The sequence below is a fragment of the Lissotriton helveticus genome, chromosome 7 (genome assembly GCF_964261635.1).
Source record: "Lissotriton helveticus chromosome 7, aLisHel1.1, whole genome shotgun sequence".
Taxonomy (NCBI): domain Eukaryota; kingdom Metazoa; phylum Chordata; class Amphibia; order Caudata; family Salamandridae; genus Lissotriton; species Lissotriton helveticus.
Genome location: NC_136068.1, coordinates 283596640 through 283611824, shown reverse-complemented (window position 1 = coordinate 283611824; position 15185 = coordinate 283596640). Strand labels below are relative to the sequence as shown.

At 40.4% G+C, this 15185-nt stretch overlaps 1 protein-coding gene across 2 annotated transcripts in view; it reads left to right on the top strand.

Moving 5' to 3' along the window:
- The window catches only part of LOC144768425 (protein-glutamine gamma-glutamyltransferase 6-like), a 398170-nt gene that overhangs the window by 142928 nt on the left and 240057 nt on the right, over positions 1–15185 (top strand). For both annotated transcript variants that reach the window (XM_078652071.1, XM_078652072.1), the window contains exons 2-3: positions 3855–4028; positions 4560–4805. In XM_078652071.1, coding sequence (XP_078508197.1) covers positions 3855–4028; positions 4560–4805 — 420 coding nt within the window. The remainder of the gene's footprint in view (positions 1–3854; positions 4029–4559; positions 4806–15185) is intronic.

Genomic DNA, 15185 nt, shown 5'->3' with positions numbered 1-15185 from the left:
CGTTTACGGAAGTTGTAGTTTCCAAATCGATTTTAGTGTTCACAACACTGGTTGTTCAGGGGGCTACTGGGTTTTTCGATCTAGGAGGACAGGACAGGGCCGAGCTTGGGGAGTATCTTCGGAAGTGGAAAAACAAGAGGTGGATGAAAGTTCCTTAGCTAGAATGACTATAACACCTTTTGATGTTTCTAGGTTCATTGTGAAATTGGATTTGCTTATTAAAGAAAATGTTGATGTGTCCCACCTAGATAACTAGACGGAACGTGGGCTTCAATATTTGAGTAAGGAAATCACATGCCATGCTGTGAAGGCGCTTGGGAGGTTGGTGCGATTGGAAAATTAGCATAATATTGATATTTCCAAGAGTCCTGTGTTGAAAAAGTGCCTTAGGGTTCATATTGAGGAGGAAACGATCATTACTGTGCAGACATCTGGGCTCAAGATACATATTAGAAAACATGTTGTAGTTATGTAGAAATAGAGGAATTTTGATAAGATAAGGGACAGGTGGACTAAGAAAGTCACTCCTGCCGGGAATACCGAAACAAATGTGTTCCCTTTAAGAGACATACATGGAGCGGGATACTTGCATGTGCCATGCAGTTGAGGTGTTCTTGCTCTTTTCACAAATCAGTTCCCAAAATAGAAGGGGAACCTCGACTTGTGGTACCATCAGGTTGATCGATTTGTTATATTTTTGAAGATTTTGTGGGAAAATGTGAACACCTTTTTGAACATTGTGATTCCCAGTGACTTTTGGGATGAATGTAAGTTAGTACAGTAGCCACATGTTAGGCTCCCGTGAGTGGCTCAAGCAAACATACCTTCTCCTGAGAATATGTGACAGTATAAACAGGTTGTTACTTTCTTGAAAGCAAAGGTCCAACAGAAATAGATTAGTTGGCTGAAGATAAATCAAATGACTCAAGCAGCTAAAGATTAATTGCAGATTCCCGTTGCCGAGAGTGTTGACCTTAATTCTTGAATGCCCATTTAATTTCCTAGAACCAAAATTGTGTTGCTCTGATGCTGAAACCTTCCTCTTTTAACTTCCTCTTGCTACTTATGTGATTTTATTTAGATAAGGAAAGTTCCTTTTAGGAATTGATCCACTTTGTATTCCGTAATTTCTACCTTGTTTTATATTGCAACTTCTTCTTTAAAAGCTACAAATTCTGATTGCACAATTATATAGATATGTACTGCTTTTGGCTACATTGAGTTTAATAATAGTAGTAGTTTGTAACCTGAATACATTTTGCTAATAAACCTCCATCATCTGTTAGAGACTTCTAGCTGAATATTTCTTACCTGTGAATTTCTCAGGTTTCAGGCAGTCTCCAGAAACTTTGTGTTAGCAGTAGTCCTACGCGCCGTCGGGTGGCTCCATTCAGCTCCACTTGACTTAGTCAGCATTGTTAGCATCAGTAATGACGTTGCTGTCATCTATAAAGGCGCCACACAGGTGCGCAGACATCAGTTCTTTTTTTTGCGCACCAGTTAAGTGCTGATCCGGAGAAGAGCTACTCCTCCGTCTCTTTTTGACATGTTTTTCCCACATTTTGTCGGCAACATTTTTTTGCTTTTGTGTTGAGGTTGTCATCTAGACGTACAAGGTTCAAGCCATGTGGCATCTGTCACTTCCTCATGTCGGTCACTGACCCCCACCTCGTCTGCTTGTCGTGTCTCGAGGGCGACCACGACTCAAAGTCATGCTTGAACTGCTGGGCTGTTGCGCTGAAGGCCCTTTTGGGGCTTTCTTTGAAGCTTCTTGCTGCCCGACAGTCAACACAGTAGATTGCGACTCCTTGGAGATTTCTGCTACGTTCGAGGAGCAGAAGGTTGCAGGACCTCTCCAAGAGTCCCCAGTCCTTTTCTTCTTGCTCGAGGTCCCCAGGACACTCGGGGAAGAGGAACAAAAAGAAGAGGAGGTCCAAACAGATTTCGACTGCGCCTCGTCTGCTGTCCATCGACAAGACAGGTTAGGAGCATCAACGCTCTAGGTATGGTTCTCCGGAGCCAGGTTCGACTCTTTGCCTCCGTCCATTTCCGGGAGTCATAGTGACCCCGCTCAAATGAAAGAATATTTAAGCGGGCCGATGCCTCAGGTGAGCCTTTGGGCCCCGCGTGTAAGTTTGGAGTTCTCATTGATGAACGCATTCGCGATCAATTTATGTTTGGCTGTGGTATAGAAAAAGTTAGGGATGAGTTATGGTTAAAAGATGAGCCTCCACTTGACGAGGTCTTGGCTGTTGCTAAGCGTATCGAGCATTATCTTAAATGTGTAGCTATAATTAAAAAAAGTACAGAGAAGGATAACAAGGTCCAAGTAGTAAAAAGCAAAAGTGATAAATATGTTAAGGATACTGTCAAGTCTGATTCTAAAAAAGGCTGGAACTGAGTTTAAATGTTTCAGATGTGGTAAGCCAGGTCATCTTGCAAATGACAAAAAGTGTCCGACTCTCAAACAAACCTGTTTTAAATGTAAGTTGAAAGGTCATGTCACTGCATTGTGTAAAACAAAAATTAGATCCAAAGTAATAGAAGTGGAGATTTTTGAGAATGCTTCTTCAGGATCTGATTTTGATGTTGAATTGGTTCAAACTATTGGGGATGGGGAAAATCCACCTCGCAAAAGACCTAATCCTGTTGACGAAATATTAGTTGATGGTGAAAAAACCAAAGTATTTTTTGACTCTGGTGCCAGAATCACAATTATTTCTAATGAATTTTTCAATAGCAAGCTGAAGGGTAAAGTATCTCTTGTAAAACCTGACATCATTCCACTGGCATATGGTGAGAAACCTATAAAATTACATGGTTATTTTATGGGTCTTGTAGAGTACAAGTCTAGACTTGTATCTGGTAAAGTGTATGTCTCGAAGAAGGGTGACGGCATTATTAGCTGGATACACCAAGGTGACCTAGGTGTATATTTGGACCCTAATGCAAATCCTTGTATGCAGTTGAGAGATAAAATTCTTAGTGTTGTAAATGAAAAGGGAAATTTAATTGAAGGGAAATCTATTGATGACAAGCTTGCATGTGAATTAAAAAAAGTTTCCTAATGTATTTAAGGAAAATCGACCCTACCACATCATTATGACCTGCAAAATATGAAAGCCTTCTAGTTTGTAAGAGTGTTGTGCATTTCTCCAAGTGTGTTCATAGTTATTGCTATCTCTGAGCAAAATTGTCATTTGAAGATGGTGTCTTCATTCAAAGTAATATTGAAATGATTCGCATAAAAGCAGCATTAATCTACACACAAGAGGTTCAGCGGAGAAGCACACGCAAAATAAACAGTGAATTGGGTCTGACAATTGATCTAGGGAAAGAGTATTGAATGAAAGTTGTGTGTTCCCGCGCTTGCCCTGCTCCTGCCCTGCATGGGGAACCGTGAACACCCTCCCAAATTCTCCTCTCACCTGCTCCGCCCTCACGTGCACCTGCCACCTGTACCATTGGTCTGAACAAAGCCTTTTACCAGCTGTTCCAAGCAAGTGCCTCAGGGCTGAGGATTTAGGCACCGTATTGTCTAGTCCTCTCCTACAGGGCAAATCAGTGATTTCGACACGATTTTCCAGGTTATTCACCATCCTATCCTTGATAAATAGCTCGTATTTCCCGGAAGTAGGTTTGCGTATCGTGGCCGAAATCGGAACACCTAAATCCAGAGAGCCACTAATGAGGGCCTAAGAATATTATCATATTTCTTCCTCTAATTTGTATCTGCAGTGTGCACAATGTAAGAAAAATTAGCACATATATAATTATCACTGACTAAAGTCGTTTCAGAGCATGGAGGTAAATACAAAGGAACTGGCATTCACGTTTTCTTATTTTTGTAACAGGTTTAAAATTGAAGCTGTACGATTTACACTTTGAAGAAAACTGCCTAGAGCACCACACAGACAGCTATGTAAGTGAAGACCTCATTGTGAGAAGAAGTCAGCCTTTCAAGATCCAATTAACCTTCAACAGAGATGTCTCGAAAGAGGACAAGCTTCAGTTTGTTGTTATGACAGGTACAGTTCCATATGAGTAATGACAATTACACTATGTACACAAACATGACTGCCTCAGAGCACACTACGACATCATCAGAAATAGATCATCCATATCACACAAACAAACAACATACAATGGTAATAGCAACCACAACATTTTACCTCACAGACAAGGAGCCTCAAAAGACTCACTCGAACAACATAAAATGTCTGCCACACAGCTAGCTCACAGAAGCAAGCAATGGTCCCAATAAAAACAACATACCATCAAGTCATCTCCTCTACACACTCACATAGTGATGCGTTGTCCTGATGAGGCATTTACCATAGGGCCAGGAAATCCTAATCACTGACCTCTCTCATGTAGGCAATCTCAGTCACACACTATCTGCAGAGGCAGGCAATCTGCAGCACACAGCCACGGCATTGAAAGGAATATCCAACCCATAGACCTAAAAACAGGTGATACTCATCACACACTTCTCTTCAGATGCCAATATTTCCATTGTAACAGACTGATTATTATGTTGTATGCATTTTGTTTTACAGGGCCGTCGCCTTCTGAGTCAGACAACACATTGGCCAGCTTCCCTATCTCCAAGGCTCAGGACTCAGCCGCCTGGGTGGCGACTAAACACAGCAATAGTAAAAATGGTTTGGTTGTCACCATTTCTAGTCCTGCCAATGCAGTGATTGGGCGCTACAAGCTCAGTATCAAGATTGCATCAAAGAAGGGCAAGAGTACCTCCTTCCGGCTAGATGGCTTCATTCTCTTATTTAATCCTTGGGCGCCAGGTAAAAACTATATTTTATATGGTTTAGAGTCCCAAAAACTTCTCAGATGGCCAAAAAGATGTATTACATGCGTGTTGCAATCGGTCTGCTTCTGCTTCTATAGTGTATCTAGATGGTATCGCATGTTATTTCAAGTTATTGGTTTCTACAGCAATACATTTGTTGTGCATAATGCCTTTATATGACTTTTGAATCCAAAGACGGTTATTAGCTCCAAAGACTTCCAAAGAATTTATATGTGATAAATCTGAACGCAAAGAAACTTAGATAGACTTAATATCTATATAGCAACAAGACGCTTATGCTGCAAACACTTTACTGTGAGGGAAGGGTGACCAGCGATCAAACACAGGTTTGCAGTTGCTGGAGCAGGAATCAATTTAAATAAGATGGTTTAACGTCTCTATCTCAAACCTACAGGGTTGATCCCCACTCACTGTGGTTCCCTTTACTTCTTCGTGACAGACCTTTGCCGTCATTTATGAGAAGATCAGGAGCTATACATCTCATAAATTAAAAACACAATGCTATTTATAAGTTCAGTCAATAACAATAGGTAGGTGTTCGTTTTAGTGTTTTATTTTCATTTAAAAGGGTTTAGTATGTTTTCTTTTTATTCTTTATTTGGTTAGTTTAAGTATCAATCAGATTGTAAAATTAATCATAAAATAAATGGTTAGAGCAATCATAACAAATAATGCACCAAGCTCAGTTCCCTCAAGGAAAGAATTCCCTTTTCTACAAAATGGGGCGGAAAAGGTGTTAACAGTAACTCGTAAAGAGTCCAAGTTCGAGAGGCAGAACATAAGATAGAGCATAAAGCTCAAATTCAATCGGTCAATAATGGCTAAACTTCCCATACAGAGAGGTTCACAAACTCAATAGGTCTAAAAAATGAAGCACAATATTCATGCAGTAAAAGTCGCAACTACATTCAACAAATCAAGTAGGGAAGGGGCAGCAAATCAGATTCAGCCTCCAGCATTGAGCTGTTAGCATTCATCTTCAGTGGGGACAAGTAGCAATGGTCTTAAAAAAAGGCCATCTGGAAAAAAAGTGTTTCTCCAGTATTGTATCTTCCCCGTCGTCATGGTGGGAGTCGCCGGTAAAAAAATAACCATAGCAGTAAAAATGAAAACTGCATAGGAAACTAATAGGGATTTATTTAGTTTGGTAACCTAATATCATTATTATGTGGTCCAAAACTCATCCAATCAGCTGCCAGCCCTGACATCACACTTCCCAGCAGAGCCACCATACCTCAGATTTCCAACCGCCATCGCGTGAGAAGGAGTCTCCCTGAGCTTTGCTCAGTTTGTTCCTGGGTGAACTTTTGAACTTTCTATCTTCAAGTTTTTACTTCTGGATTGAAGGTACTGGTTTTTTATATTGTGCTTGAATATGTCTGAAGGCTCTAAAAAGAGGCTTCTCAGGCCCTGTAGATCATGTGGGAAGGCCAGATTGTACTCTGAAGACCCCACAAGGATTGTTTGTATTGCCTACATCCGAAACGTGCCTAAAGAGTGCAATCACTGCAGAACTTTCTCTGCCAAGACGTTAAATGACAGAGAAGCAAGGTTGCTGTTGTGACTTCAGAATAAGAGGCCACCCCAGAAAGTGAATCTGAAGAGGATTCTAAGGCACAATCTTCTAAAAAACGGAAATCAAGTGCTTCTAAAGAAAAAGTGGAAGCTAAAAAACAGAAAATTAAGGATAAGGAGGCATCTTCATCTTCTCTGCTGCTTACACCCTTAAAAAAGGCTTCTGAGGTGAGAGTCGTCTCTTCAGCCCCGTCGACGAAGTCTAGAGCGTCTCCGTCGCTTATTTCTGTGACAGCATCGACGACTACATTGTCGACGACGACAGCAGCGTCGACGGAAGCAACAAGGACAACGTCGATGGCTGAATAATCGTCAACGACGACCTCGTCGATGAGCATTAGAATGTCTTCGTCGACGGCCTCGTCAACGAGAGCACCAACGACGAACTCGTGGACGACCCTTTGAATGTCTTTGTCGACGGCCTCGTCGGTGAGAGCACAGACGACGGGAGCTCCATCGACGACAGGAGCTCCATCGACGAAGGGGCGCTCCGTCGACGACGATCTTTAAGTCACCAATGGCAAAATCAGGGATTTCCATCAAGTCGTTTCCGCCATCGACGGCTCGACAACGGACAAAAAATCCACCGAATTTACTACCTGGACTAAAATTTCACCACTTCCTCCCTCAAATTTGCTGGAGTCACAAGAATCGGAGGATGAAGGGTCATTTGGAGTGGCCTATAGTCCCTCGCAGTTGCAAATTAAGAGCCAGGATACGGACGAGGAAGAATGCCAGGAAGATCAAGAAGTTTTTCTTTTAAAGACCATCCAGTATCCGGATCCCAAAGATATGAGTCTTTCCAACAGTCATACGAATATGAAGAGGAAGACGAAACACACACTAGTGTGAGGAAGGAATCAGTTTTGATGCCTTTTTCTCTAGTGACTGATCTACGTCACAGGATAAATGACTATTATCATCGTTTTCCTGAGCGAACGCTCCTGCTTCAAATACATCAGGCGGCTCCCAACCTGCAGCTCAGGCCTCGGCGGTTCAGCCTCCACCTACAGTGCAAAAAATACGCTCTTCTCCAGTAATTACAATTACAATTAGAGAGGATTTTGCAGAGAGTGACGGAGATGACAACCAGAAGAAGGGGAGCTACTTCAAGAGGGTCCTGTAGGTGACAAATGGGATCAATATATCTTGCCTACGACACCTTCTCCATCTCTGTCACCGTCACATTCTCCACCGGAGGACATTGGAGGGTTCCACGACTTTATGGAAGAGTCTCCAAGAGGTTTGGTCTTCTATTGCCAGTACAGGAAATGGATTGTTTCCTAAATGACTTCAAAGAAACATCTAGGAAGTCTATGAGGTCAATTCCTATAATCGAGTATATCTGGGACAAGGGCTTGAAGATAATGAAAAATCCAGCCTCTGTTGCGGCCTCAGTGTCCAGAACAGAAAAGAAGTACCGAGCGCCAGAGTCTTCTCCAGCATGCTTGATAGGGCGTCCGCGCCCAGAATCAGTGGTGATGCAGGCGGCACAGAGACAGCCCAAAAATCCAGTCTCAGCTACTTCAGCTCCCCCGGCAAGGAAGAAAGATGGATGATGGTGCAGGAAAGCGTTTTACAGTGATGGCATCAGCTGCAATTTGAGCCTCAAACTCTCCAGCCCTGATAAGTCTGTACAATAGACAAAAGTGGTCGGACATTGCGCCGTTATTAGCTCATCTTCCAGATGACAAAAAGGAAGAAGCGAGCACTATTTTACAAGATGGAGCTCGGGCAGCCTCCAAATTGATCGATATAGCTATGGACATTTCGTCGGTAGACAAATGGCCGGAGCAGTAGCACTCAGGAGACAAGGATGGCTGAAAGCCACTTCATCCAGGCCGGAAGTCCAGGCAAAAATTGTGGACATGTCCTTTGATGGGGAGAATCTGTTTGGCAAACTTATAGACGATGCTCTCCAGGGAATCAAAGCATACACAGAGCTCTGGGCTCTTTGCAACAAGGTAGATTCCAGTCCTTTCGAAGAAGAGGTTCTAGAGGCCAGTACAAACTGAGGTCTTCTGACCAGGCCAATAGATCCCAACCTTAAAATCAGCAAGGGTACAGCCAGTTTTCCAACAGCCAACAGTACCGTTCTTCAAACTCCTCCTACCAACAACAGCCCAGAGGGACGTCTACTGCGAGAGGAAAGCCACAACACTCTAATTGACGACAGTGACTTTACCAGGGCGGCAACCACCTTGTCAGACCTCAACAAAGACCATTATCTCTCTCAATTGTACCAGCAGTGGCTGTCGTTAACAACGGACAGATGGGTACTGGACGTGATACATAAAGCCTCAAAAATATAGGAGGTTCCCCTGTTCTATCTCTCAGGGAAGGGGATCTTACATCAGAGAAAAATCTTAAATCCCTATTAGAAACGTAGCAGGCTAGGATCGCTGGACACAAAATTGTTGGGTAGGACTTAGTGAAATGACGGAGTTATTACATAAACCCAGCAGTGAATTGATTACAAAAAAGGAGCAGGCAAGTAAACTAGTAGATACGGGGAAAGAGTATCAGTAGACAATTTTTATTTTCCTCCCTATAGGGTTACAATCTAAAACATAATGATAAAAACCAATTTAAAAATTAAATGTTAAAAACCACCAACAGTGGGAATACAGTAAATATAAGTACAGTAAAAAAACAACAGTCGACGCGGCGTTTCGGTGCTATTCAATGTTGACACCTTCTTCAGGACCTTAAAAACATTTGACTTCGTATCTACAAATTAAATAACAGTATTTTAGTATTTATTTTTGTACATTTATTCATGCTTATTTCCACCTGCCTTGCTCTTTTCTATATTAACTAAAACATTTATCAATCATGTTTTGCCTCTTAAGTTGTTCTAAAGAATTACTGTAGTTGTGAACTCATTCCACACATCATTGTGTTACAACCAACAATCTCAAGGATTACTCATTCTATCAAATCCTAGTTATAAAATCTATCTGTAATCAATTGATTCTAACCACCATCTTATCAGGTCAACTCTCATTTCTTAAATACGCTCTAACTCAATGTACCTGTATGTTGCGTAGGAGAGCCTTTCAATTGCTTTCCAGATATCTGTATGCTTCCTTGGTCAGTACAGTATCATTCTGAACTAAATCAAAAACCAGAAAAACAACGGAACGTTCTTATTTCAGTCTCATGTTTTTACTGGCTCCCTAATGGTGCTTGTCATTAATTTCATTCATTATTTACCTTGAGGATTGAATATATACTCCTCAAATCGCACGGAGGGGCCACCGTTTAATAATGGAAGAGGCTTCTTAGGCTAAGATGACCTATATGTATAAAAATCACATACATCCGATGATTAGTCCGTGATGTTTTTGTTAGAACTCTCAGTTTTGTAAATATTGCTGTCTTTTCATAAAACTCACCCAATTTTTGAGGTGGGTCTCTGGGTATGATGCATTGATGACGAATAGTCATTCAGTTCTTTTCATGCTTTAGAGTAGGATACCTATAAGTGTGAAATAAAATAACACGGGGGGCTTGTTTCACAGTCTATTTATGTTATCAATTAAAAGCGCTAATCTGTCTCTGTCTTTCAAGTTATTTCATAGATAGTGAGGGATTCTATTGCTGTCAGTTTCAACAACCGTTAGATTTAAATGATTGTTACTTTCAATATGGCTTAATGCCTTTAATCGTGTAATCCACTACTATGCATAACAGAGTCTAAGCAACCGGGATAACGTATTGCTGTTCTTCTAGGGTGGTAGTCCCTCTTTTCAACCATTCCTCCTCCCTGTTAGTTTTTGGTAAACTAAGTTGAAGTATTTTACTTTGATTTAGTCTCTAACAAACCCGGTCGTATAAATTTAGCGCTTAACGATTAACTGGGGGATAGCGCTTCCGTCCCTACGTACTGCTGTCTTCACAGCTAGCCCCACTCTTACCTTTGGATTGAGTATCGGCCTCCCTACTCCTCCGTGCTCCCGGTATTGAAAATATTTTGCCGTTTGTAATGGCCTTGTGGGGTCGGCGTTTTTATGTTGCCTCTTCCCCCGGTGACCCGGAAGTACTCGGTCACAGATGTTCAATAGTTCGCGGGGGAATTTTTATAAAAATAATCCCCACTCCTGTTCATGGTTTACATCCCATAGTTAATGGTAAAACTATAAACACGAATGTTTCCCTCTACCGCCGCGTTTAAACATAGACGGCGCGTGCGTTTACCCGGAAGTGAAACTACCGTAGTTTATAATCACGATAAATTTAGAAATTTAATAAAACCGCAACTTGGCTGCATATGGAATACTCTATTTTGTGTTGACAACGTGCAGTTATTAATAGTACATAGAAATAACAACTTCGAGATATATTAATCCATTCTTTTGCTTTCGCAAATTTATCATGGTGGCCATCTTGGATTGGGATAATTCGTATTTGCATTCGAAGTGAGGAATATAACTCTCTGTTAACATGAGTAACTATCAATACAATACAATATTTCAGTGATGGTCAATCAGTTTACGCATTGTGAATACAACATTGTTTCAAATACATATTCTTCATAATTCAAGATACATATTCACCAAGATCTATATACATTGGTTCTCTTTCAGCATTGAAACCTAATCTTTTAACATTACATCATAACCTTTCCTTGTTGCCCTAACCAACGATGGAATTTATCAAATATCATTTTTTTGGGGTTCAGATTTCTATATTATGTTGCCTATCTGATTATCACCATTGCATCTATGGATTATAGATGGACTCATGATATATGGTGCGATTTTTATAGGATTAATCTTTCCCATTCCTCTCTATTGTTCAGGCCAGTACGGAAGGTGTTGAATAAAGACATGTAAAATTGCTCTCTTTTCTTTCTTTTGCTGGTCATATTACCACCTCTCGTGCTTTGAGACATTGCCTCAACACCGCACCATTTTAAATCGTCCAATTTATGGTTATGTGCTATCCAGTGTTCCACGAGTGGAGCAGTTTTTTTCTGAGTCCTGATAGCAGACTTATGTTCTGTAATTCTTGTTTTTAGCTCTCTTGAGGTTTCACCAATGTAGGCTTTATTACAAGGGCACTTGATCATATAGATCAGATCTTTGGTTTTACAATTTATAAAACTTTTGATCTTGTGTGTTACACCATTATAGGAGATTGTATTGCCCTTTATTTGTGAGGCGCAATTCAGGCACATATTACAAGCAAAGTTCCCCGTAGGAAGTGGTGTTTTATTGATTGTACCTTGCGTGTTTCTGGTGTTTTCCTTGAAGGTGTGGACCAAGCAGTTTTTTATAGTTCTGTTCCGCCGGAAACTGAACATTGGTTTTGGAATACTCACTCCTTCCCTATCATTAAGTAGCGGCCAGTTACGGTTTATAATGTTTTTTATTTTGTTACTGGCCGAACTGAAGTTAGTTACAAAAATCAATTTATCCTCCGTTTTGTCGGTTTTTCTTTTATTTTTATCAAAGAGTGCATCTCTGTTGTAATATTTGGCACGCTTATACGCTTTTCTCAGTAAATTTTTTGGGTATCCACGGTTTCTGAGTTTCTCGGAAAGCACGTCTGCATGTTTATTAAAATCTTTCATATTAGTACAGTTACGTCTAATACGTAGATATTGGCCAAAGGGTATATTATCCTTTTGGCCTCTCGGGTGGTTGCTCTTGTAATGTAACAGAGTGTTACGATCAGTTGGTTTAGTATAGAGGTCCACACCAAGAACTGCGCTATCTACTCTGATTTTAATATCTAAAAACTCAATAGTTTCTTTATTATAATTCGAGGTGAATTTCAAATTTTTGTCACCTAAGTTTAACCAACATATAAATTCTGTTAATACGTCAAGGGTGCCGGTCCAAATAAAGAAATAGTCGTCGATATACCTCGACCAACATGTAATGTTCTCACTGAATGGGGCTATGACGTTAAATATGTGCTTTTCCTCGAAAGCTGCAACATATAGACACGCCAGACTTGGGGCACATGTTGCCCCCATGCTGGTCCCTTTTATTTGTTTAAAAAAATTATTCTTGAATAGAAAAATGTTATTTTTTAAAATGATCTCTGCGCAGTCCACAATAAAAGTTGCATGTTGGCTTAAATCTTCCTCTCCTATTCTAAGGAGGCCCTCTAACATCTTAATAGTATCATCCTGTGGGATGTTTGTATAGAGGGCCTCTATGTCCAGGGTCACTAACCATTGTTTGGTGATGTCATACGGTAAACCCTCTATTTTTTCAATCATACATGTAGTGTCCTTTATGTACGCTTTCTGACTGGTTACAATAGGTTGCAGGAACTTGTCTATGTATTTGCTCAGCGGGTCAGTGATGGAATCAATAGATGACACAATCGGCCGCATGGGAGGGTCAACTATATTCTTGTGAACTTTCGGCAGCCCATATAGGGCAGGAATGATAGGTGTCTCATTTTTTAAAAATTTGTATTCGTCTAAACATATTATCTCATCTTCTTTAGCGAAGTTGAGAAGCGTGTTTACTTTCAAGATTAAAGCATTCCACTCTCGTCTACTGGATGGACGATAATGCTCCTCATTGTTAAGGAGAAACATCATACGTTTGTCATAATCTTCAGTTTTCATTAAAACGATACTGCCGCCTGAAGACAGCAGTACGTAGGGACGGTAGCGCTATCCCCCAGTTAATCGTTAAGCGCTAAATTTATACGACCGGGTTTGTTAGAGACTAAATCAAAGTAAAATACTTCAACTTAGTTTACCAAAAACTAACGGGGAGGAGGAATGGTTGAAAAGAGGGACTACCACCCTAGAAGAACAGCAATACGTTATCCCGGTTGCTTAGACTCTGTTATGCATAGTAGTGGATTACACGATTAAAGGCATTAAGCCATATTGAAAGTAACAATCATTTAAATCTAACGGTTGTTGAAACTGACAGCAATAGAATCCCTCACTATCTATGAAATAACTTGAAAGACAGAGACAGATTAGCGCTTTTAATTGATAACATAAATAGACTGTGAAACAAGCCCCCCGTGTTATTTTATTTCACGCTTATAGGTATCCTACTCTAAAGCATGAAAAGAACTGAATGACTATTCGTCATCAATGCATCATACCCAGAGACCCACCTCAAAAATTGGGTGAGTTTTATGAAAAGACAGCAATATTTACAAAACTGAGAGTTCTAACAAAAACATCACGGACTAATCATCGGATGTATGTGATTTTTATACATATAGGTCATCTTAGCCTAAGAAGCCTCTTCCATTATTAAACGGTGGCCCCTCCGTGCGATTTGAGGAGTATATATTCAATCCTCAAGGTAAATAATGAATGAAATTAATGACAAGCACCATTAGGGAGCCAGTAAAAACATGAGACTGAAATAAGAACGTTCCGTTGTTTTTCTGGTTTTTGATTTAGTTCAGAATGATACTGTACTGACCAAGGAAGCATACAGATATCTGGAAAGCAATTGAAAGGCTCTCCTACGCAACATACAGGTACATTGAGTTAGAGCGTATTTAAGAAATGAGAGTTGACCTGATAAGATGGTGGTTAGAATCAATTGATTACAGATAGATTTTATAACTAGGATTTGATAGAATGAGTAATCCTTGAGATTGTTGGTTGTAACACAATGATGTGTGGAATGAGTTCACAACTACAGTAATTCTTTAGAACAACTTAAGAGGCAAAACATGATTGATAAATGTTTTAGTTAATATAGAAAAGAGCAAGGCAGGTGGAAATAAGCATGAATAAATGTACAAAAATAAATACTAAAATACTGTTATTTAATTTGTAGATACGAAGTCAAATGTTTTTAAGGTCCTGAAGAAGGTGTCAACATTGAATAGCACCGAAACGCCGCGTCGACTGTTGTTTTTTGACTGTACTTATATTTACTGTATTCCCACTGTTGGTGGTTTTTAACATTTAATTTTTAAATTGGTTTTTATCATTATGTTTTAGATTGTAACCCTATAGGGAGGAAAATAAAAATTGTCTACTGATACTCTTTCCCTGTATCTACTAGTTTACTTGCCTGCTCCTTTTTTGTAATCAATTCACTGCTGGGTTTATGTAATAACTCCTTCATTTCACTAAGTCCTGCCCAACAATTTTGTGTCCAGCGATCCTAGCCTGCTACGTTTCTAATAGGGATTTAAGATTTTTCCGTGATACATAAAGGACATACCTTAGAATTCATACAGAAGCCCCCGAATCAACCACCTGTTCACAGGAAGCAACAATATCTTTCAGCCCACCAAGGCAGAAATCTTGTCTCTTATTGTGAAAGGGGCGATAGAGGAAGTAGCTCCTCTTCAGCGAGGGAAACGATTTTATTCACATTTCTTCCTCATAAAAAAGAAGCAGACTTCCAAATGGAGGCAGGTATTGGACTTGAGCGGTCTAATCCAATTCATCAAGAAAATATTGTTTCGTATGCTGTCGCTTCAAGAAATCCTCCTGATGCACCGCAAAGAGGACTTCATGGCATCCCTAGATCTCTTAGATGCCTATTTTCACATCCCGATTCATATCAAGCACAGGCAGTATCTACGTTTCATGGTGGCTGGGCGCCACTACCAATTCAAAGTCTTACCCTTCGGTCTAAAATCGGCGCCAAGGGTTTTCACAAAGTGCATGGCACCAGTAGCAGCCCACCTGAGACAACAAGGCCACCAGATTTACCCGTATCTGGACGACCATCTAATAAAAGGCGTGTCATACCACGACTCACTGCTCTTCCCTGCAATGTTGTATGGATCTCTTCCACTGTCTGGGACTACGAATCAACAT